We start from the raw sequence: 25,218 nt of genomic DNA, 5'->3' as shown, positions 1-25,218 counted from the left end.
TAATGTCTCTGCTTTTTAATATGCTAAGTTGGTCATAGCTTTTCTTCCAAGGAGCAAGTGTCTTTTAATTTCATGGCTGCAGTCACCATCTGCAGTGATTTGGAGCCCAAGAAAATAAAGTCTCTCACTGTTTCCATTGTTTCCCCATCTCATTGCCATGAAGTGATGGGACTGGATACCATGATCTTCATCTTTTGAATGTTTTTAAGCCAACTTTATCACTCTCCTCTTTCACCTCCATCAAGAGGCTCTTTAGTTCTTCTTTGCTTTCTGCCATAAGGGTGTATCATCTGTGTATCTGAGGTTATTGATATTTCTCCCAGCAATCTTGATTCCTGCTTGTGCTTCATTCAGCCCAGCATTTTGCCTGATGTACTCTGCATAGAAGTTAAATAAGCAGGGTGACAGTATACAGCCTTGATTTACTCCTTTCCCGATTTGGAACCAGTCCATTGTTCCATGTCTGATTCTAACTGTTGCTTCCTGACCTGCATACAGATTTCTCAGGAGGCAGGTAAGGTGGTCTGGTATTCCCATCTCTTTAAGAAATTTCCAGTTTGTTGTGATCCACACAGTCAAAGGCATTAGTGTAGTCAATGAAGCAGAAGTAGATATTTTTCTGGAATTCTCTTATTTTTCTATGCTCCAATGGATGTTGGCAATTCTAACTCTGGTTCCTCTGCCTCCTAAGTCCAACTTGAACATTTGGAATTTCAAGGGCCTTCTTAGGTACCACTAATCTGGGGCTTTGGTGATTGAAAGGGGCTGCAGTATCCAGAGGCAACATGAAGCCATGGGATGGTTAGGAAAGCAGGAGGGGGAGGAGAGCGGAGGAAGAAGGGGGAGGGGGAGAAGCAGGGAGGGAAGAAGGGGGAGGAGGAGGGGGAAGGACTGAAGTTATGAGGACTGCCAGGATTCTGGCACTTTGGGTTGCTGTTACTCAAAAGAAGAGCTCGGTCACACCCTTCTGCCCCCGGGGACGATGAAGTGACAACTGGATCATCAACCTTCACACCTTAGACCTTTTGACTGGAACTTAGGGCTCAGGGTGCAAGGGAGATCTCAGAAAACTGACAGCTTAGTAAGGATTGAGGTCATGACAAAGATGACAGTAACTGACGATGATACTGGCAGCTACTGTTCCTGAGTGCCCACATGCACTGGCGCTCCAAACCCATGACCCTGACCCTCACAACAATCCTTCCCAACAAGCCGTGCAAGAGGCTCTCTGTTTACGGACGAGTATATCAAGATTCCGAGAGGGTGGCTTTGCTGAGGCCATTTGTCTAGTAAGTAGCAGAGTTCAGGGTCAGATCCTGGCCTCCACGGAATACTGTATTTTCCATGAAACCCTCCAACTCCGTGTCCACACACAACCAGACCTGGGCAGTGATCCTGAGGGACCATTCCTGCCCAATAGTCCTTTGCTTGAGGTGGGTCCTTCCATGACAGACAGGACTGCAGGCTGGTTTCCTGGGTTTGAGTTCAATCTTTTCATCTCGTTTCCTCCGGGTCCCCAGACCTCCTGACCCCAGGGCCGCATAGCCATCTTTCCTCGTGGATAAGTGAACCCCTGCTCAGCTGTTTTTTTCAGATGTCACTCAGACCCCCACCCTCAGTCGGCTGCTCTTGGCAAGGTCTGCTGCAGCGAGGGGCTGCTGGCAGCCAATCACCCTCACAACAGACCTGTCTGGGTGTCACAGAAGCGGCCCGTCCACCCTGTCTCGCAGATGCACTCTCCAGAGCCTGTGATCCCGTCGTCGCACTGTCCATGGTCTGAGCAGCCACAAGCTGTAGAGCAAGTTGGAATGTGGTCAGTCAGCAGGGATCCGGGATTGAAGTCCAATCTGCCAGCTCACTGGCCATGTGCTGGCTGTGTGGTCAGTGTGGGAGGCCCCGTGCTTATTCACATTCATTCATTCAAACTTACAAAAAATAAACTTACTCAGTGGCTACCATGAGGCACAGGCTACCAGGCAATGAGGTTACAGTGGAAAACGTAAGACATAAGGTCCCTATTCTCAGGGAGCTTACAGTCTAGGGATAATGGGCTATTGAACATGTAATGATAAATATGCTGAGTGTTGTAAATTACAGAAGTAGAGGGTGTCATGGGGTATGAAATAGAACAGAAAGGGAAGGGAACCTTATCTGGGCCTCCTAACAGAAATCCATTTAAAAGTCAAAGCTTCAAGAAACATTCCTTCTGCTTCTGACCACCTCCAGCACCAACACCTTAGCCCAAGGCATTGCCATCTCTCACCTGGATTGGGGCATTAGCGTCCCCAAAGCTGGCCCTTCTTTTGCTCCTGCTTTCCCATGGTACTCTCTGCACAGGGCAGCTGGGGTGGCCCTTTCACAATCCTTCACTGGCCACCACCGCACTTAGATGAGATGCTGAAGATCTGTCTCTAGCCAAGCAGCCCCCACATTATCTGGCCCCTGGCGACCTTCTGAGCCCATCTCTGTGTTCTCTCTCTCTTCTTTGCCCACTCTGCTCAGCTACCTCGGCCGCTTGGCTGGGCCTTGCATGCCGAACCTTGTCCTGCCTCAGGGCCTTTGCACTTGCCTCTCTTCCCACAAAGTCATTCCTTTAGTCTGCACTGTCCCACAGAGCAGCCAGTCATCATACGTGGCTATTTAAATATAAACTAATTAAAATTAACAAAAATCAGTCCCTCAGTCACAGATTCTGTGTGTTCCATATCCACACATGGCTAGTGGCTTCCTCATGGCAGAGTTAGACGACATTTCCAGCATCACTGAAATTTGACTGGACAGAGCTATTATGGATATCCCCACACCTGGCCCCCTCATCTCTGCTAGAAAGCGAAAGTGAAAGTGAAGTCGCTCAGTCGTGTTCGACTCTTTGCGACCCCATGGACTGTAGCCTACCAGGCTCCTCTGTCCATGGGATTTTCCAGCCAATAGTACTGGAGTGGATTGCCATTTCCTTCTCCAGCGGATCTTCCCGATCCAGGGATTGAACCCGGGTCTCCTGCATTGTAGACAGACACTTTACCGTCTGAGCCACTGAAGTCCTCATCTCTGCTAGGTCTCTACTCAAATATTTCGTGAGATGTTTTCTGGAGTTGTATTTCCTTTCTTTCTTGATCCCCTTCACCTGCTTTTTTCTCTTTGTACCTTTATGTCTATTTTTGTTTCTGTTATTTTTGTTTCTTCCCTTTGAGTGTAACTCCTTGAAAGCTGAGATTCTATCCCCTTCTCATACCCTGTACCCGTACAATTTAGAACTATTCCTGGTTTTTGATCAAGTCACTTAGGCTCTTTGTGCCTCAGCTTCTCCATCTGCTAAGGAGAGATAATAATAGCTCCCACTTTGAAGGCTTGTTGTGAGGATGAGATGCTACTACATACCTGCCTGGCACATGGCAGGCACTCCATACACGTGAGCTATTGATATTAGTAAAGACTCAGCATATACATGGTAGTCGAATGACTGAATGAGCATTGGTTGGCTACAGCTTGCCTGGGTGGCTGCTGGGGATGTGAATTTCAATTTTATGGATGAGTCTCTTTCAGTGGATGGAAATTGGGAAAATATCCAAGGAGGAAAAAAGAGCAGGCAAATGGGAGGCTGGGAAAAAGAGGATGGATGCTTCTAGCTCAGGTGGATGGTATGCATCAGGCAACGATGCACGCCCAGCTGATGACAGGCGAAAACTCAGTGGAGGGGATGCCACATACGCTGGCAGTCAGGCCCGAATCTCCCCGGCCAGCACAGCTCACATGCTGTCCCGTTGAAGCCACTGTTGCATTGACACTGTCTGCTGGGCGAGTACGGATCCAGGCAGATACCCCGGTTATTACACGGGGTATCCGGGCCTCCAGGGCAGGCTGGAAGAGATGAAACAGCAGTGACTGAACAGTCTCCCTAGGCCCAGAGCAGCTCAGTGCCTTTGTAAATGTGCTGCTAACCTGACTTCAGCTGTGGGTTCTGTCCTCTGTTAGTCTAGGAGGTCTGTTTTCCTGGGGACACATCCATATAGTGTCACTGGATGTTTAGGGTAAGCCACTGGCTGATAGTTTAAATGTATCTGATAGGACTGGAAGGGTGATGTATTGAACTGTGTGCTGTATTTGGGGGTCAGGAGACCTGGATTTGGCAAAGAAACCTCCTGCCAATGCAGGAGACATCAGAGACGTGGGTTTGATCCCTGGGTCAGGACAATCCCCTGGAGGAGGAAATGGCAATGCATTCCAGTATTCTTGCCTGGAGAATCTCCAGGACAGGGGAGCCTGGTGTGCTACACAGTCCATGGGGTTGCAAAGAGTCGGACACATTCGAAATGACTGAGCACACATGTGGACCTGGGTTTGCTGGTCTGGGCTGAATAATGAACTTGCTCTGAGCTTCAGAGTTTTCTTAACTCTAGAGTTAAGATGATGATGATGTTAAGATGGTGATGATGATGTCCACTTGCCCTATTCCATGTTGTGACTATGAGGATCAAATGAAATACTGTAACCAGCAGCATTTGAAAATATAAAGCACTGAACAAACGTATGGGATGGCACCGACTTTGGTGAATGGTCTATGCTTTAGTGATGGAGAATGGACTGAAGGTTGAGTAATTATGTAGACTCTCAGCCTGGAATTTTCTCAACTGGATCATGATAAATAAAGTATGGTGGTGATTTACTAAGTCGAGTTCAACTCTTTGCAACCCCATGTACTGTAGCCTGCCAGGCTCCTCTGTTCATGGGATTTCCCAGGCAAGAATACTGGAGTGGATTGCCATCTCCTTCTCCCAGGGATCTTCCCCCATCCAGGGATTGAGCCCACATCTTTTATGTCTGTATTCAGGTCAGGAAGCAACAGTTAGAACTGGACATGGAACAACAGACTGGTTCCAAACAGGGAAAGAGCATGTCAAAGCTGTATATTGTCACCCTGCTTATTTAACTTATATGCAGAGTACATCATGAGAAACCTGGGCTGGATGAAACACAAGCTAGAATCAAGATTGCCAGGAGAATCAATAACCTCAGATATGCAGATGACACCACCCTTATGGCAGAAAGTGAAGAACTTAAGAGTTTCTTGATGAAAGTGAAAGATGAGAGTTAAAAAGTTGGCTTAAAACTCAACATTCAGAAAACTAAGATCATGGCATCTGGTCCCATCACTTCATGGCAAACAGATGGGGAAACAGTGGAAACAGTGAGAGACTTTATTTTTTTGGGCTCCAAAACCAGTGCAGATAGTGACTGCAGCCATGAAATTAAAAGACACTTGCTACTTGGAAGAAAAGTTATGACCAACCTAGACAGCATATTAAAAGCAGAGACATTACTTTACAACAAAGTTCCATCTAGTCAAAGCTATGGTTTTTCCAGTAGTCATGTATGGATGTGAGAGTTGGACTATAAAGAAAGCTGAGTGCTGAAGAATGGATGTTTTTGAACTGTGGTGTTGGAGAAGACTCTTGAGAGTCCCTTGGACAGCAAGGAGATCCAACCAGTCCATCCTAAAGGAAATCAGTCCTGAATATTCATTGGAAGGACTGATGTTGAAGCGTAACCTCCAATACTTTGGCCACCTGATGTGAAGAACTGACTCATTGGGAAAGACCCTGATGCTGGGAAAGACTGAAAGCAGGAGGAGAAGGGGACGACAGAGGATGAGATGGCTGGATGGCATCATGGACTCAATGGACATGAATTTGAATAAACTCTGGGAGTTGGTGATGGACAGGCAGGCCTGGCATGCTGCAGTCCATGGGGTCGCAGAGAGTCGGACATGACTGAGTGACTGAACTGAACTGAACTCTTATGTCTCCTGTGTAACAGATGGATTATTTACCACTGAGACACCAGGAAATCCCATTGTACCTAAAATCATGGCTCCTGGAGACACAATGGGGGAACTTGGACTTGCTTCTTATTCAATGTGTACCTCCATTTTCTCATCTGTAAAATGGGGGTGACAATGGAAGCTGCTTCTTAGGGTTTGTTGAGAGGTTCAGATGTATTGCCATATATGGGAAATTGTTTTGTTCTTTGGTCTTCAAGTCGACTGACTAGACTATAGCCTGCCAGGCTTCTCTATCCATGGGATTTCACAGGCAAGAATACTGGAGTGGATTGCCATTTCCTTCTCCAGGGGATCGTCCTGACCCAGGGATCAAACCTGCGTCTCCTCCACTGGCAGGAGGATTCTTTACCACTGAGCCACCAGGGAAGCCCTGTATGGGAAGTAGCACTCAATAAATGTGTTCATTTAAAACAGTGCATGGTGGACACGAAGTTCTATGGCATTTGTTATGCTGTTGCTGCTGCATTATTGGGTAGAAGTTGTATCTAGACGCAGGGGTTTCAGGAGCCCTTTCCTGAAAGGGTGAGGTTAGGGAGGAAGGGTGATGTTATACATCTTATATCAGGAGAGTTTTTAGGAAATAGTGGCCCACACATACCACATTGATATAGCACCCTGCTGAGCTGGATGTCCTTAGATGCATTTAAACTAGTGTGCTTATCAGTATCATAGACTGGAATCAGTATCATTTCAAAAATAAAATATAGGGTTTCTAGCACCATGGGAAATGTCTTATTCTATAACATTAAGCAGAAAACACATGATTTACAACCTTTGTACAGCAGAATCTCAACTCTGTAAAAACCAAATATGATAAGAAAAAAAAAATGGAGAAGGAAAGCTCTTTAGAATAATTGCTTTTGGATCTTTTCTTAGTAGAATCATTAAGAACAATATACTCCCTTGCTCCCCCATCCCCACCTTCCACGTTATACTTCTGGTACTTTCAAATGCTCCATAGTGATTGTGCAATCACTTCAGAATCACAAGATAATAAGAGGCACTCTTACCCTGACAGTCTGGCCAGAAGTAGCCCTTGCAGCACTTGGGGAGCTGTATCACCAGAGTGCAAAGCTGTCTGCAGCCTTCCAGGTTCCTCTTGAAGGGCAAGTCGTACAGACACTTCTGCTTCTGGCCCTAAAGGAAGAGATCCAACCATCCCTCCACCTTCCATCCCTGTACTTGGGCTCTTGGGCTCTAGTCTTCCCCCAGTGGAGGATCCTAGGTACTGCCCAAGTAGAAAATAGGCCTCAAATGGCCATGAGCCCTGTGCAGGGAATTCTTTTCTCAGGGGCATAGAGAGGCAGATGAATGGGGGAGGGGACAGAGGTAGAGTCCACGGAAAAAAGATTTTGCCCCATTTTAAGAAGAAGGACTTGGGGGCCTTTAGAGCTGTTTGCAAAAGATGAGTTTACCTGGGGAGGAAGTGGGGGAAGAGGTAGATTTCTATCAGGAGAGAGGTCTGGCAAGCCCCCAAGATCATCAGTAGAGAGGGTATGGGGTTACAGTTCATTTTTGTAGGGGTGTTTCTGTTAGACAGGTTACTAGTAGGGTAGAAAGAGCTTGACTTTGGAGTAAGTGCTTAAACCAATATTTAGTACTTACTATGTGCCAGGCTCTGTACCCACATTTGAAAACTTACTTTCCTAATAATCACACACAGAACTATTATTAGCTCCATGTGCAGGGGCAAAGGCATATAGATTAAGTGACTTGTCAAAGATCACCCACTGCAATTTGTCCCTATAACTGTGGACTCCGAATTTCATTGTCTTAACCATTACTCTTACATTGTATTTTAGGCTCTAATCCTAGCTTTGTTCCTATAGCTGTGTGGTCTTGGGCTGATTGCTTCCCTCTCTGAGACTCATCTGTCATAAATTGTAGTAATATATTTTCCTGTATTATAATGGGAATAGGGGATAATGTCAAAATAAAGAGTCCAACACAGAGCCAGGGACATAAGCAGCAACCAACTAAAGGCAATTATTATTTTTATAATTAGCATTGTTTTTGTAACCCCTTCTAGGTCTTTAATCTCATGACTCTTCTAGATTTTAAATGTGGGCTGACAGTTTCCCTGGGCTAAGAATGTTCACCTCTCATCCCAGTGGCCTGATTGTTGAAAGAAAGATATGAATTAGTTACATGCAGTTATAACACACTCACAGATGCACACAGGTGCACACACACCCATACCTATAAGGAAACTGGGGTCTAATAAAGAAACAAACCTCTCACTCTCCAAACATTATCACCGTGTTCATAGTTACCTTTGGTTTAGTCCACTTGGGGCAACTGGGAGTAAAGATACAGTTTCCACAATTCCCCTAGTATGCAAGAAAAGAAACACTTAAAAATCCAGAATATCAGGAAACAAAGCAAATGCCCCTGGTTAATGCTAAGATTATTTGACTAAGAACTTAATCTTGATTAAGATTCAAGCTATGATTAAGAATATAAAAACAAATGCACTGCAATTTTGCCATAGAGAATTCTTAAGGTCTGTCTTGGACCTCAGCTCCTTGGTTAGCTCTTTGAGGTGATAAGTTCCCTATTAGATGAAGGGGCAACAGGGCAGGGGCACATGGCTCATGGCACAGCAGCCATGGGAAATGTGGATACAAGTGTCAGTTCCCTTAGAGATCAGCTGTGAATTTTTTGCGAATCATGTTCTTTGATCCTTAGTCTTCTAATCTCTAACATAGGGATACTAATTCTTGCTATTGATTTTCAGGGGATTTGTGAGGAAAAATGATTAACTGAAAAAAAATGTGCGTATATGTACTTTGGAAGTTAAGAAGTTAACAACTGTTTTTTCATCTCTTACTTTGGCTGATTGGTATTCTAGTAATTTAGGTATTTATTGAATGCCTATAAGTCACCTGGTATAGAAATCAACTGGTCACAGACTTTGCCATTTAAGTCACTTCATCTCTTTGAGACTCAATTTCCAAATTGACATAACGGAGTTGATGATCACTACTTCTATTATTGGATAGGGGTAAGATGGGCATTGAGCCAAATAGTAGGCTCAAAGGTCACACTCAATAAATGGTACTGGATGGATGAACGAGTGTGAAATGCACATGTGCCTCGCACAGTGCAGGGCCCAGGACAGAGGTCCAACCAGTGTTAGCGCCTGAGCAAGTGAATGGAAGTATGGGCCGCATATATTAGATATTAGAACCATATGACACGGTCATTTTTGTAGCCATACTCTGTCAAACATGGCAGTTTCACCTGGTTTATTCTGGCAGAGGCTCAAAAACTGCTTGTTGAATGGATAAGTGAATGACTGAGTGGATGGGTGGGTTTGAAAATGATTGGCAGAACAGGGCATACTGTTGGTCCCCAACAGCTGCTCGCTTAATGGTGAGGGGATGAACGGGTGGGTGGATAAATGAGAATGGGCAAGGCCTGTACGGGACTGCGTAGATGCTTGTTGATGGTGACTCTGAAAAGCCCTGTCCTGTGGCCTCCTGATCCCCTGGTTCCCATGTTTGCTGGGGACCAGCCCTCTGAGTCTTCACAGCAGGGTCCACGCTAGGTCACAAGGGCTGTTTGTTGGCCCAAGGGTCTCTTTCTACAGTAGTGTTTTCAGGACTGACCGAGACATCGAAAGTGGTAAATGTGTCACAACGGCCCCCCAGGGTGGGGTCAATCAGTAGACAGTCGATACCGTAGGCCACACCCAAGTCAAATAAGAGCTCCCGCTGCACAATTCTGCACGTTTGGCTGTTCAGGAAGAGGTCGCCCTGCAAGACAGGGAGAGAGAGAGTGTGAACAGTCTGTGATCCTCAGACTTCTCCTCTTCTCAGGCCATGAAATGTGGCCAGAACCTACCAGAGTCAGAAAGAACTGATACGTATTGATATAAACGTCTACATCACAAATGCTTAGAATGTATTATATCCAAGTACTGTTCTTTGTGCTTTACCTATGCAAGTTCCTTCAATCCTCACAGCCACCCTATGATGTGGCTACTATTGCCGGTATTCCCATTTACAGATGAGGAAACTGAGGCAGTGAGTGGTTAGGTAACTCACCAAGGTCACATGATCAGTAAAATGGTGGTGTGGGTATTCACACCCAGGCTGGCAGCCTCAGCCCCCGACTCCTGGCCACTCGGCAATACTGCTCCATCAAAGTACAGATGGTAGTGGTGGGGGTGACAAGGTGGAGCAGATGCGGCCTGACCCTGGCTCAGGACAAAGTTGGTTGACACGGCCACTTCACGGGCAGTTACCCAGTTTTCTTATTTAGTGCCAGCACCTAGCAAAGCTCCAGTACCACTTCCCTTCCAAAATATACAGTGACGGGCTTTAACCTTATATTGATAGCAACTTCTTTTTCACATGCACTAGGCATTGATGCTTTTGAATTGTAGTGCTGGAGAGAATTCTTGAGAGTCCCTTGGGCTGCAAGGGGATCAAACCAGTCAATCCTAAAGGAAATCAACCCTGAACATTCATTAGAAGGACTGATACTGAAGCTGAAACTCTAATATTTTGGCCACCTGATGTAAAGAGTCAACTCATTGGAAATACCCTGATGCTGGGAAAGATTGAAGGCATAAGAAGCGGGCAACAGAGGATGAGATGGTTGGATGGCATCATTGACACAATGAATATGAGTTTGAGCAAATTCTGGGAAATAGTGAAGGATAGAGGAGCCTAGCATGCTGCAGTCCATGGGATCTCAAAGAGTCACACAACTTATTGACTGAACAACAAGACATTGTCTAAATCATGTTCTAGACACATTGTTTTGTTTAATTCTTGCAACAATCCTTGAGCATCTCTTCCTAAAGTCTACACAGCTAGTAAATTGATGGGTATATTCCCCACCCCACCCCCCAACAAACAGGAAGCAAAATGCTTTTAGAAAGTTCTATGAAAAGAAAAAGACAGCTCAGTAGTGTTTGATAGGATGCACACAGTGTGATTCAGTGGAAAGAACACTAGAAAACTGTGAATCCCTGCACTTTCACTCTTGCACTATATGAGCCAGTCCCTAAACTTCACTGAGGTTTAATTGTTTTCACCAGGTGGATAGGATTAATGATTACATTGCATATAAAGTTTAACTAAATGGTACTCTGAATACAAAGTGCTCTGAAAGCCTTATTAGCACTCAGGATGCTGCTGCTAAGTCACTTCAGTTGTGTCCGACTCTGTGCGCCCAACCAGGCTCCCCCGTCCCTGGGATTCTCCAGGCAAGAATACTGGAGTGGGTTTGCCATTTCCTTCTCCAATGCATGAAAGTGAAAAGTGAAAGTGAAGTCGCTCAGTCATGTCCAACTTGTAGCGACCCCATGGACAGCAGCCTACCAGGCTCCTCTGTCCATGGGATTTTCCAGGCAAGAGTACTGGAGTGGGGTGCCATTGCCTTCTCTGAGCACTCAGGATGAACAGTTGATATTCTTTTAATAAGTGTCCAGTTTCTATGGAGGTAGTGTAGCTGATCTCAAGAGTATAACTACATTGGGATAACTTTCCAGAAGTTGGGATGTAAAGAAGTTAACACTCTTTGGATTCAGAAACAAATTTAATGCCATTCCAATCCAATCATCAAGAGGGATTCTTGCTTGTCAGAAGATGTAAACAAAATGTTGTTTGAGACTTCTCTGAAGGCTCCTTGAAGGTAACCAACTCAGTTTGGAGGTAAATCGCTTTTTCACTTTCTCCTGCCTAGAGAGTAAATGTGATGGCTGGACCTCCAGCAGTCATGTTGGACCTTGAGGTGACTGTGAGGCTAGAAATACATGCTACAGAGCAGAAAGACAGAAGGAGCTCCCTCAGTGAGCTATCATACTAGCTGGATTGGCTACTTGTAGTTTTTTTTTTTAAAGACAGCTAAAGCTGAGTGCTGAAGAATTAATGCTTTTGAACTGTGGTGTCGGAGAAGACTCTTGAGAGTCCCTTGGACTGCAAGGAGATCCAACCAGTCCATTCTGAAGGCGATCAGCCCTGGGATTTCTTTGGAAGGAATGATGCTAAAGCTGAAACTCCAGTACTTTGGCCACCTCATGCAAAGAGTTGACTCATTGGAAAACACTCTGATGCTGGGAGGGATTGGGGGCAGGAGGAGAAGGGGACAACAGAGGGTGAGATGGCTGGATGGCATCACTGACTCGATGGACGTGAGTCTGAGTGAACTCCGGGAGTTGGTGATGGACAGGGAGGCCTGGCGTGCTGCAATTCATGGGGTCGCAAACAGTCGGACACTACTGAGCGACTGAACTGAACTGAACTGAAACCCTTATATATTTAAGCCATTGTCATTTTCCACTAAATATAAGATACAGGATGTAGCTACTATTATCCCACCAAATCTACTTATCATGTGGAATTACAGGAAGGTAATATTGTCAGGAACTAGCCAAAGAAGGTGAAAATTGCAAATTTTCTCTCTGTTTGCTGATCTAGTTAGATATAGCCCAGAGCTGGCTCTGACTGCCAAGAGAGGGCTGGAGGGGAGGCTGCAGAGGGGCCAGGAAGGAAGGGAAAGGAATGACAGTGTTCTTTCTTGTTTCAGGGAAGTGTCTCACACCAGAAAATAAATCTTCTGAAAAATCAATCAGAAGCTACTTTCTACAAGTGTAAGGGGGGCTCCCTGACACCTGGTGAGGGCTTGGGCTGGCCAGGATTTATCAGGGTTTGCATATTCACTTATTCAGGGGATACAGTCATAAAAGCAGTGAGAGAAAGAACTTGCTGCCAATGTGGGAAAAAATGAAACATCTCCTGGAAGTGGCAACGGTTGGGGCATGCATTCTCTGCCCCCGCCCCTGCTGTGGGTGATAATACTCACGATGTCACTGCCAGCTCCACACTTCACACTCAGCTCAGAACCCTGCAGGGTCTTCCAGGGAGCAGATTTGGGGAGATCCACTGCCAAGACCTGTAGGGGTGATGGGATCACATTAATACCCTGAATCTGGGTTGAAGAAGGAGCTTTGCTAACAAACCAAATTTAGATACAAGTTTTTTTCTGAGTTCTAAATTCCAGCTTCAAAATGACAGCAGATAGAATCAAAAGGAAGAATAAGTATGGATTCTCTAGGAAGTTGGACTTTTTTTCTGTAAGAAAGTCTCCTCCGGCCTGTTTCAGTCACCCTTCCTTCCCCTTCTGTGTTCAGGAGTCCATGGAAGGTGCTGTGTTGCTGCATGAAGCCTGCGGCAGACCAGGGTTAGGGAAATTGCATTAGGGCACTGCGATGGGTTGAATTGTGACCCCTCAAAAGTTTCACTGAAGTCTAGGTCCCCATTACCTCAGAATGTGATCTTCCTTGGAAATGAGATCATTGCAGATGTAACTGGTTGAGATGAGGTCACATGAGAGTAGTGAGAGTGTTAGTCACTCAGTCATGTCCGACTCTCTGTGGCCCCATGGACTGCTGGGCTTCTATGTCCCCTGGAATTCTCCAGGCAAGAATACTGGAGTGGGTAGCCATTCCCTTCTCCAGGGGATCTTCCTGATCCAGAGATCGAACCCGGATATCCTGCATTACAGGCAGATTCTTTAATGTCTGAGCCACCAGGGAAGTGAGTGGGCCCTTAATCCAAAGATATTGGTGTCATCTTAAGAAGAAGAGACAAGAGGAGAGTGCCATGTGAAGACATAGAAACACACAGGGAGAGGACAGCCAGCCATGTGACAACAGAAGCGGAGACTGGAGGGATGTAGCTACAAGCCTGGGATGCCGAGAATGTCTGGACACCACCAGAAGCCAGGAAGAAAGCAGGGAACAGCCTCTCCCTCAGGAGTTCCAGCAGAAACAACCTTGTCAACACCTTGATCTCAGACTTCCAGTCCCCAGAACTCTGAGGGGATTTATTTCTACTGTTTTAGGTCACCCAGTTTGTGGTCATTGGTTATGGCAGCCTAGGAAACTAACACAGGACCTACAAATTAACCAAAGTGAGGATAGTAGGCCCTCTTGGATTAGATGTCTCACTCCTGGGAGGAAACAGGGTCCTGGAGGAAGATTCAGAGGGACAGGGTTTTAGCAAGAGCTGCCATGTTCCTACAAGATCCTGCTTCCCTAATCACAGTAGATTGGTACACGAGCCAACAACTGGTCGCAGCTGGATGAATCCATCCTTTGCCTAGAAACTCTGGAATTGGGGGAGAAAGAGTCCATCTGGGAGAAACTTGGGAACTGTTGAGACACTTTGCCTTGTGAACTAGGGAAGGGAGGGAGCTGGTCTGCAGTAGAAGAGGGGAAGGATGCTTTTGAGTATTGGTTAAAGTTAGGGGAAATAAAACAATGGCAGGGGAGAAACAGAACCAGATGAGCTATACTCTTGTGGTCAGTTCCCCACAGCCAGTCAGAGGAGGACACAGTGGGGGCAGGGGATGCTCAGACTTCCCAACACCATGGAGACTGAGAGGTAAAGACAATTCCTGGATTTGATCACCTCGAGGGCAACCTTGCCATTCCCGTCTGTGTGAAAACAGAATACCTTGGCATCTCGGATCACGTGGAACTTTAAGTACTCCTTCAGCTTGTCCTTGTTGTCTTGGTTGAACAGGAAATCCTGTTGTTCACGGGGCAGGGCTTGGAGGGCTTGGTCGCTGGGCCAGAAAAGTGTGACTGGGGTGTGGATGGGGTCTGTGATGACGCTCAGCAAGCCGGAGTCCTGAAACACAAGGAGTTGGTCAGGTGCGCCCCAAAGCCCAGCCAAGAAGCATTAGCTCTGAAACCCAAGGGCCAGAGCAAAAGCCAGCCTGGGGCCCTCTCTGTGCCCGCCATGGGGCTTCTCAGGCCTTTGGCTAGTTTAAACGAGATTCAGCCTGAAACTGAAGGCTTTCTTCACACTCCCGTCATTTTGACTCTCATTTTCTTAGAAAGTAAAACAGAAAGGCCAATTCTGGACTTTGTTAATAGGGAAACACACTTTAGCAAGACTCTTTTTTGCTCCTACTCTTGTCCAAATGTTTTAATTTCTGGAAGACCCACTTAGCACTTTCCCCATATTTCCTTTAAAAATGTGAAACCTATACAATATTGAGATACTTGTATATATTTAGAGGATTTCTAGATCACATAGACTCAAAAAAGAAATTGCCAGGTGACTGGCAAAGAATCATTTTGAGAATCTTCTACATTTTTTCTTGTACATCATATACATTTTTTCTTGTAGTTTTCCCAACGACCCTATGAAGTAAGCTTTATTATTCCCTCTTTTTGAGACCCAGAGAGACTTTTAACTTGCTACAAAAGCTTGTGTTCAAGCAGACCTGATGCCCAGGGGTGGGGGCATTAGAAGGTTTAGGGAGTGGGTGGGTGGGCAAAGATACTGGTCTGTAACATCACTGGAGAGTCTTATTATGAGCAACTTCCAATCTCCTTTTCTAAACAACTCCCCAGACAGTCCGAGCCCCAGACTCCTTTGGGAATTGCTGGTCTGCACAGAGGTTTGCAGTCTGTGCCATGGGGACCCCAGGGTTCTTAGAGACCTCCTGAGACTGCTGGGGTAGGTGGTGGAGGAGGTCGTGGAAGAACCTGCTCCTTCCTGATTATTCTCTGAAATCTTTGAACAAGAAGTTTCTCTACACAATTCGTGGGACTTGTCTCTGAAGTCAGAAAAATGTGGTTTGAAATGTAATTTCTGCCTGTCTAACGGGCAGAGATTTCCCATCTTTGCCTTTCAGCTTTCCCCATCTCAGTAAAGGGGGTGATCATTCCAGACATGAAGCCCCTGTTTTAGGAATGGGCACATCCTAATTCCTTTCCCTCACTCTAGCCTCAAATACTTCAACTTCTAACTCAGCTAGGAAACATTTGGGGGATGGAGGGGCAGAGTATGACTTTGTTCTCCAGAACATTAGACTTCCTTAAAACCCCACAACAGCTGGCTAGTGCCGCAAACAAAAACTACGGTAGCTTACATCCCCCAAGGCAACTTTTCTCCTAGGCTTTTACCTGAATCAAGTTGCTAAATTTGCCGTAGCCGTGGTTCATGGCCACTGTCGTAAGATTTTGCTGCAAAGATAGTAAGAATGGGAATGAAACTTTTATTCGTACAGTTCACAAAGCACTTTAACAAACGCTCAACTGAATAAAATGAGGGGAAGATAACATAGGAGACTCTAGGTTGTACGCCTGCCTTTCTGTAACACAGGGGCTGGATGGCTAAGCACTGCATTTTCCCAGACTGCCCTGCAGCTAGAGTCCCACATGTGATATGGTATCCCCCAAGCAGAAGTGCTTGTACAAAACTTATAGGTAGAAAGACATGACACGAGGAAGTGGTGGCTGCTAGCAGGGATATTAGATCTTCTGATAGTCACAGGGCTGGAGGCATCTGGTGTGCAGACTCTTGTTTCCTAGAGATGGGGCTGGAGACAGAGGGCACAGGCAGAGCTGGTTCTGGGCAGCCCTGGGGGGAAGTCAGGTGTCCTCCCTTCACAAGTGTCCCCAGCTGCTTTGTCCCCAGCTGTGTAGTGTCTAAGGGAATATTTCATGCAAAGATAGGCTCGATAAAGGACAGAAATGGTATGGACCGAACAGAAGCAGAAGATATTAAGAAGAGATGGCAAGAATACAAAGAAGAACTGTACAAAGAAGATCTTCATGACCCAGATAATCACGAAGGTGTGATCACTGACCTAGAGCCAGACATCCTGGAATGTGAAGTCAAGTGGGCCTTAGAAAGCATCACTACGAACAAAGCTAGTGGAGGTGATAGAATTCCACTTGAGCTATTTCAAATCCTGAAAGATGATGCTGTGAAAGTGCTACACTCAATATGCCAGCAAATCTGGAAAACTCAGCAGTGCCCACAGGACTGGGAAAGGTCAGTTTTCATTCCAATCCCAAAGAAAGGCAATGCCAAAGAATGCTCCAACTACCGTACAATTGCACTCATCTCACATGCTAGTAAAGTAATGCTCAAAATTCTCCAAGCCAGGCTTCAGCAATATGTGAACCGTGAACTTCCTGATGTTCAAGCTGGTTTTAGAAAAGGCAGAGGAACCACAGATCAAATTGCCAACATCCTCTGGATCATGGAAAAAGCAAGAGAGTTCCAGAAAAACATCTATTTCTGCTTTCTTGACTATGCCAAAGCCTTTGACTGTGTGGATCACAATAAACTGTGGAAAATTCTGAAAGAGATGGGAATACCACCTGATCTGCCTCTTGAGAAATTTGTATGCAGGTCAAGAAGCAACAGTTAGAAATGGACATGGAACAACAGACTGGTTCCAAACAGGAAAAGGAGTATGTCAAAGCTGTATATTGTCACCCTGCTTATTTAACTTCTATGCAGAGTACATCATGAGAAATACTGGGCTGGAAGAAGCACAAGCTGGAACCAAGATTGCCGGGAGAAATATCAATAACCTCAGATATGCAGATGACACCACCCTTATGGCAGAAGTAAAGAGGAACTAAAAAGCCTCTTGATGAAAGTGAAAGTGGAAAGTGAAAAAGTTGGCTTAAAGCTCAACATTCAGAAAACGAAGATCATGGCATCCAGTCCCATCACTTCATGGGAAATAGATGGGGGAACAGTGGAAACAGCGTCAGACTTTATTTTTTTGGGCTCCAAAATCACACACAGATAGTGATTTTGCAGATGGTGCAAATGCAGATGGTGACTGCAGCCATGAAATTAAAAGACGCTTACTCCTTGGAAGGAAAGTTATGACTAACCTAGATAGAATATTCAAAAGAAGAGACATAACTTTGCCAACAAAGGTTCGTCTAGTCAAGGCTATGGTTTTTCCTGTGGTCATGTATGGATGTGAGAGTTGGACTGTGAAGAAGGCTGAGCACCGAAGAATTGATGCTTTGGAACTGTGGTGTTGGAGAAGACTCTTGAGAGTCCCTTGGACTGCAAGGAGATCCAACCAGTCCATTCTGAAGGAGATCAGCCCCGGGATTTCTTTGGAAGGAATGATGCTAAAGCTGAAACTCCAGTACTTTGGCCACCTCATGCGAAGAGTTGACTCATTGGAAAAGACTGTGATGCTGGGAGGGATTGGGGGCAGGAGGAGAAGGGACGACAGAGGATGAGATGGCTGGATGGCATCACTGACTCGATGGACGTGAGTCTGGGTGAACTTGGGAGTTGGTGATGGACAGGGAGGCCTGGCGTGCTGCAATTCATGGGGTCGCAAAGAGTCGGACATGACTGAGCAACTGAACTGAACTGAACTGAAGTGTGTAGTGTCTGAATCAGGCTCTATTGCTTTCCAAGAGATTTGGTGATGTACTTAACATCTTTAGAAACTCCTTTTTATTTAAATGAGATACAGTGGATTCGGCTGTCTGCAATGAAGAACCCAACACTAATAAGTAACAAAAAAGTTGAAAGTGTCTTTTCTGTCCATTGAGAAGATGTTTTACTCCTGGTTTAGTTTTAATGGTATCTGTCCGTCTATCTGTTTATCTACCTACGTGCCTACCTACTTGTGGATCATCTATCATTTCTCTCATCATCATTATCATCCATCTATGTAATTTCTCCATCTTCCAAATCTATGCACAACCTGCCCTTGTGGAAACTAAAGAATAATTTACAAAATCCATTCAACTATTTACTTTCACCTATTTACTTCTTACTAGGAATAGTATTTCTTATGGGCTTCTCAGGTGACTCTACTGGTAAAGAACCTGCCTGCCAATGCAGGAGACATAAGAGACTCAGGCTCGATTCCTGGTATGAGAAGATCCCCTGGAGGAGGGCATGGCAACCCACTCCAGAATTCTTGCCTGGAGAATCCCATGGACAGAGGAGCCTGGCGGGCTACAGTCCATAGTGTCGCAAAGAGTCGGATATGACTGAAGCGACTTAGCATGCACGCAAGAACAGTATTAATGAGGTTTTGTTTTTTGGGGGTAGCATGACATGTGGCATGTGGGATCTTATTTCTGACTAGGGATCGAAACCAGCATCTCCCGTGCAGAGTCTTAACCACTAAACTGCCAGGGAAGCCCCAGTGAGGTTTTTAATAGTAACTTGAGACTGAAGCAGCAAAATTTAACTGTCTTGAACAATGCCTCAAAAGCAGAATTGAGATAATAAATTACATCTTGTGAGTCACTCCATGCTAAGAGTCTGACAATGAGTTTACCCACCAGAATCATTCCAGAGGCATCTTTAGGGGTGATAAGCAAGTTTTGGGGAGACAGCAGTTTGTCTATGACGTGGATGATTCCATTTGTACAGATGATATCACTGGATATGATCCTGGCTTTATTATTTATCAATACCATGTCCTGAAATCAACCAAAAAAGAAAAAAGAGGAAATGAGCACAAAGAGAAATAGACACAAAATCACTTCTTCCAAAATATTCTGTGAACATATTAAATCATCATGAAAGTGAATGTTCAAGTAGAGCTGTGAGCAAAATCTGAAGATCCAAATTACTTAAGCATATGTCAAGAATATAATTTTCACCTGGAGAAGTTAATAGCAAATAATATCCAATACTTTGGCTACCTGATGCGAAGAGCCAACTCATTGGAAAAGACCTGATGCTGGGAAAGATGGAGGGCAGGAAGAGAAGTGGGTGACAGGGGATGAGATGGTTGGATGGCATCACCGACTCAATGGACATGAGTCTGAGCAAACTCTGGGAGACAGTGAAGGACAGGGAAGCCTGGCATGCTGCAGTCCATGGGGTTGCAAAGGATCAGACACAACTCAGCGACTGAACAATTAACCAGAACAGTTATTTCACTGCGATTCTCCAATATGAAATAATAAGCTGATCAAAATTGGCTTCTCTTTCAGATATCTTCTCTAGCAACCCCCCTTCTGACCCCACCAGACACTTTCCCCCTTTGTCATGAATTCCACAGTCACCATGTGTTTCTTTTTGTGGTGAGGGAAGGCATCAGCTTGGTCAAGGCTTTGAACAAAAGCTTTCATCCCTCTCCAGCTATTGCTGAAAGCAGTTCTCTTGACCACCTGAAGCTGCCTTGCCTCTGAGTTTCAATTCCAGCTCTAATATTAATATTTACTTGCTGTGTGACCTTGGAAAAGCTACTTAACCTGAGTTCAGTTTCCTAATTTTTAAATTGAGGAAAATAATAATATCTACATTATGGGGATTAAATCAGTTAGTACATATCCCCGGTGGCTCAGGGATAAAGAATCAGCCTACAATGCAGGAGTCATAGGAGACACAGGTTTGATTCTTGGGTGGGAAGATCCCCTGGAGGAGGGCATGGCAACCCACTCCAGTATTGTTGCCTGGAAAATCGCATGGACAGGAGTTTGGCAGGTTACAGTCCATGTGTCTCAAAGAGTTGGACATGACTGAAGTGACTTAGCACACACACATCAGACACTTAGGATAGTAGCCGGGATAGAGCAGTCATTCCCGAGTGCGTTAGTTGTTATTATTATTATTACTCTTACTGCTCTAAGGAAGAGGAAAGAGAGAGGGCCCAAGGAAAATGAGCACCTTCCTGAAGTGGCTACTCCTACCTGAGACACAGAGATGACAAGTGACTCCCCTTGGAGAGAAGTAGCATTTGGGGTCAATTTCAGGTTTTCCAGAAGAAGCTGGTGGCAGGCGATCACGTGATACCGAAGAATCTGGGGCATCAGGCCCCCTTTGTCCCAGTCCTTAATCTGCAATAGATCCGAGGGTTCCAGCCAGAGCTAGCAGCCCTCTGGTTGGAAACATTCAATAAATGCTTGCTACATTATTACATATTAATGGATAATCCAGCATGAAGAGTCTAAGTGAATGTTAGACAGTAAAGGCTCTGATAAATTCTGCAAGAAAAGAACCTATTTATATCCCATTAATCCAGCATTCCTTTTTTTTTTTTGAGGGGTGTCTATCAGGGTTTAAATTATTTAAGAATGATTGGTCTTTCCCAACCTCCTACCCTATTTAGGGATGTCCTCTAGAAGTCTATGCTAGTGGTGACCCCAAATCCACTTAAATGCTTCTCCCGATGGGGGTTCCCACACTGACAGGCAACCCCTTTCATTGGTGGTCACCTCCAGCTGATTCTAAATCTCCTGTTTAGAAATGTCTTTCGTGTTGGTTCTAGGGTGATGCCCAAAGACTGTGTTCCAGTCCCAAAGCTCTTCTACCTACCTGCCTCTAGCTTCGTGCTTACCTGGGGTTCCTCATCAAAGGCTGCAGATAAAGGTGCCAGGACGGTGAAGGGGCCAGGGCCAACCAGGTCTCGCACAGAATGTTCCTGTGGGGAAGGCAGGTGGGCGCCACATGCCATGTATTGGGTTGGCCAAAAAGTTCGTTCAAACTTTTTTGTACCATCGTATGGGAAAACCCAAATGAACTTTTTGGCCAACCCAATACGTAACGTAAGTAAAGGCAGGGGCTCAGACAAATAACGGAGAGAGAGTACATGATGGCAGAGGGGAGAGAAAAACCAAAAGGGGAGACTCGTGTTTCATTTAGCCTTAGATTCAGAATCACCCACTTCCTTAGGCATGGAAATAATGTTTATTTTTATCTGGTTGTAGAATGACATATGTTGACTGGTATGAAAGATTTGAAAATATAGTATAAAAAAGAAAATAACTACCCATAATCCCACCACCTAGAAAGATCTCTGTTATTTCCAGATAACTTTTTGCCAGTGTGTCTCTTTCACACACTAAATGTTTTCTATGGTTGAGATAAGAATGCAAATGTTAAGTAATAGGACAATTTACTCAACTGTTCTATGTTCTTGCCAAGGTTAAGGACCTATGGTTACTTATATTTTCTTCTAGATTTTAATCTAGATTTTTAAAAAAATAATTTGATTTATTTTAATTGGAGGCTAGTGAAACCAATACAATATTGTAAAGTAATTAGATTTTACTCTTCTCGATTTTTATTCTTTTTCTTCAGTATCTCTGGACTGTATTCTGATGTAAGATTTAACTTAATATTTTCACCCAAAGAGTTAGCTGATTGCCCCAGTAATGCTTCTTGTCTAAACGGGTTGGATGGCAGTTTTTTCATAAAATACATTCTCACATGTGCAACGGGCAAGGGCAACCATTACTCCACTTGTATGCTGCCCACCTGGGGCCTGAGAAGTTCACAGATGACCAATACAGAGAGTACTGCAGAAATGTAGGTTCCAGGACTGTCTTCTAGCTTTACCTACTCCAGAGGTTACAGATTTAACTCATATCTTTAACCCATATCAGGGGTTTGAGACCCAATTCTTCTAGTTAGACATACATATGCATTCTTACCAGCAACTGGAAGTAAAACTGAGATGTTTTTGGATTCTTGGGAAGCTCCTGGAAACAAAGACAAAAAGGTCCACTTAATGGCTCTGAATTAAACACAAGAACAATACAGGGTTATCACAGGGCAATTTCTCCAAGATTGAGAGAATCTACTATCTTTTTAGAGCTTAACAGGTGGCTCAGTGGTAAAGACTTTGCCTGCCAATACAGGAGATGTGAGTTCGATCCCTGGGTTGGGAAGATACCTTGGAGTAGGAAATGACAACCTACTTCAGTATTCTTGCCTGGGAAATCCCATGAACAGAGGAGCCTGCTTATGGGTTACAGTCCATGGGGTCGCAAAGAGTCTGACATAACAGTGACTGAGCACGCATGAATACACTGCCATGGCAGGCCTCTTAAACAAGTCTCATCTGTAGGCTCACGACTGATGTTCAGAATGACGATGCGGATATACCGTGAGTTCTAAAAGCTTCCTGGAGTCACCATCTGATTTACCTTGGAAAGGTTCAGCCATTTATAAAAGTACCTGAGCTTTAAGAGCATTTTTGCAAGTTCAAGTATTTAAAAAATCTTTCATAGGTTTATGGAAGATTTATTTTCTCTACTAACAAGAATATTTCAATCAGCCAGAATGCTCTGGTCCCTCTTTAAACCAAATAATAGGATGTTCACTTTATAATAGGTAGAAATCTACAGGTATCACATCCAAGCATCTCTCTACCAAGTACAGATGTTCAGGTGTGTTCACATGCACACACACACCAACAACAGCCTACATCATGGCCATGTCTTTGAGTTACTATGTACTCTGTGCCTGCTACACACGTTGTCTCATTGAAATCGTATAACAACTTGCTTGGAATGCTACCATTATTTTCTTTTAAAGGCTAGAAAACAGATATATCACAAAGAGATGATATAATCTGCCTAAAGTCACATTACCATAATAACTGGCTGAGCTGAATTCATACCCAGGCATTTTCTGACTTGAGAACTGTTAATCTGAATCACTGCATGCCAGATCAAGTGAATTCTCATGGGAAGATAAAATTTCCATGTTTTATAGTTTTGTTTGTTTGTTTTACATTTTGGCCATGCTGTGTGGACATGGAACATGTAGAACTGGACATGGAACATGTAGAACTGGACATGGAACAACAGACTGGTTCCAAATTGGGAAAGGAGTACATCAAGCCTATATATTGTCACCCTGCTTATTTAACTTTTATGCAGAGTACATCATGAGAAATGGTGGGCTGGATGAAGAACAAGTTGGAATCAAGATTGCTGGGAGAAATATCAATAACCTCAGATACGCAGATGACACCACTCTTATGGCAGAAAGTGGAGAGGAACTAAAAACCTCTTGATGAAAGTGAAAGAGGAGAGTGAAAAAGTTGGCTTCAAGCTCAACATTCAGAAAACTAAGATCATGGCATCTGGTCACATTACTTCATGGCAAATAGATGGGGAAACAATGAAAACAGTGACAGACTTTATTTTTGGGCTCCAAAATCACTGCAGATGGTGATTGCAGCCATGAAATTAAAAAACGCTTGCTCCTTGGAAGAAAAGTTATGATCAATCTAGACAGCGTATTAAAAAGCAGAGACATTACTTTGCCAACAAAGGTCCGCCTAGTCAAAGCTATGGTTTTTGCAGTAGTCATGTATGGATATGAGAGTTGGACTATAAGGAAAGCTGAGCACCGAAGAATTGATGCTTTTGAACTGTGGTGTTGAAGAAGACTGTTGAGAGTCCCTTGGACTGCAAGGAGATCCAACCAGTCCATTCTAAAGGAAATCAGTCCTGAATATTCATTGGAAGGACTGATGCTCAAACTCCAATACTTTGGCCACCTGATGCAAAGAACTGACTCATTGGGAAAGACCCTGATGCTGGGAAAGATTGAAGGCAGGAGGAGACAGAGGATGAGATGGTTGGATGGCATCACTGACTCAATGGACAAGTTTGAATAAACTCCAGGAGTTGGTGATGGACAGGAAGGCCTGGTGTGCTGCAGCCCATGGGGTTGCAAAGAGTCAGACATGACTGAATGACTGAACTGAACTGTGTGGCATGTGTGATCTTAGTTCCCAGACCAGGGATCAAACCCTTTGATGGAAGTGCAAAGTCTTAACCACTAGACCTCCAGGTCCCTCCAGGGACCTCCCTCACATTTTAGTTTTATATGGAACAAAACTCTTGCACCCTTCTCAGTGCCTTAGATTCTTCACACAAGGAGGAAAGTAGAGTTCACTTTACAGAAACATGCCTTGCGTTACCTGATGGATGTTGCCACGGCAGGTAAACCCATCCCCAACGTAGTCTGGTTTGCAAGTACAAGTCCTTTCGTCTTGTCCAGTGTGGTTGCAGATAGCAAATTCACTACAGCCGCCATTATTCTGGTAAAATTTCCAAGGAGTGGGGGATAGGAATCAGACCAGTTAGCTTGCCAGCCCTGCCAATGCTCACAAAGCAATTCTGTATTGACATTCACTTTTTGTCTTACTCTCTGACTGGTTTCTTTTGAACTGTGGTATTGGAGAAGACTCTTGAGAGTCCCTTGGACAGCAAGGAGATCAAACCAATCAATCCTAAGGGAAATCAGTCCTGAATATTCATTGGGAGGACTGATGCTGAAGCTCTAATAGTTTGGCCACCTGATGCGAAGAACTGACTCATTGGAAAAGAGACCCTGATGCTGGGAAAGACTGAAGGCAGGAGAAGGGGACGACAGAGGATGAGACGGTTGGATGGCATCACCAACTCGACAGACATGAGTCTGAGTAAGCTCTGGGAGTTGGTGATGGACAGGGAAGCCTGGCGTGCTGCAGTCCATGGAGTCGCAAAGAGTTGAACACAACTGAGTGACTGAACTGAACTGACTGGTTTGCATTATTTGCTCTTTTCCTGAATTTGTGTTCCATCTCCCTAAAGTTGTAAGAGTCATCCTACTCACCCAGCCTTACACAGGCATACCTCATTTTACTGAACTTTGCAGGTACTGTGATTTTTACAGATTGGAAGTTTGTGATGACTTTGTGTTGTTGGATGATGGTTAGCAATGTTTAGTAATGAAGTATTTTTTTAATTAAGGTATGTATTGGGTTTGCCAAAAAGTTCGTTTGGGCTTTTCCATAAGATGTCACAAGTGAATCCTAATGAACTTTCTGGGCAA

General features: G+C 44.6%; 1 protein-coding gene across 2 annotated transcripts in view; it reads right to left on the bottom strand.

The window, feature by feature from the left end:
- Positions 1-25,218, bottom strand: part of STAB2 (stabilin 2) — a 172,159-nt gene that overhangs the window by 26,276 nt on the left and 120,665 nt on the right. For both annotated transcript variants that reach the window (XM_061417114.1, XM_061417115.1), the window contains 13 exons: positions 24,323-24,442; positions 22,038-22,085; positions 20,942-21,025; positions 20,295-20,441; positions 18,936-19,076; positions 15,774-15,833; positions 14,311-14,487; positions 12,656-12,745; positions 9,451-9,597; positions 8,113-8,169; positions 6,850-6,976; positions 3,709-3,858; positions 1,687-1,791 (listed from right to left, as the gene is read on the bottom strand). In XM_061417114.1, the coding sequence (XP_061273098.1) occupies positions 1,687-1,791; positions 3,709-3,858; positions 6,850-6,976; positions 8,113-8,169; positions 9,451-9,597; positions 12,656-12,745; positions 14,311-14,487; positions 15,774-15,833; positions 18,936-19,076; positions 20,295-20,441; positions 20,942-21,025; positions 22,038-22,085; positions 24,323-24,442 (1,453 nt within the window). The remainder of the gene's footprint in view (positions 1-1,686; positions 1,792-3,708; positions 3,859-6,849; positions 6,977-8,112; positions 8,170-9,450; positions 9,598-12,655; positions 12,746-14,310; positions 14,488-15,773; positions 15,834-18,935; positions 19,077-20,294; positions 20,442-20,941; positions 21,026-22,037; positions 22,086-24,322; positions 24,443-25,218) is intronic.

This window comes from Bos javanicus, chromosome 5, assembly GCF_032452875.1.
Source record: "Bos javanicus breed banteng chromosome 5, ARS-OSU_banteng_1.0, whole genome shotgun sequence".
NCBI classification, from domain to species: Eukaryota; Metazoa; Chordata; class Mammalia; order Artiodactyla; family Bovidae; genus Bos; species Bos javanicus.
The sequence above is the reverse complement of the archived record's forward strand: the minus strand, read 5'-3'. Positions and strand labels throughout refer to the sequence as shown.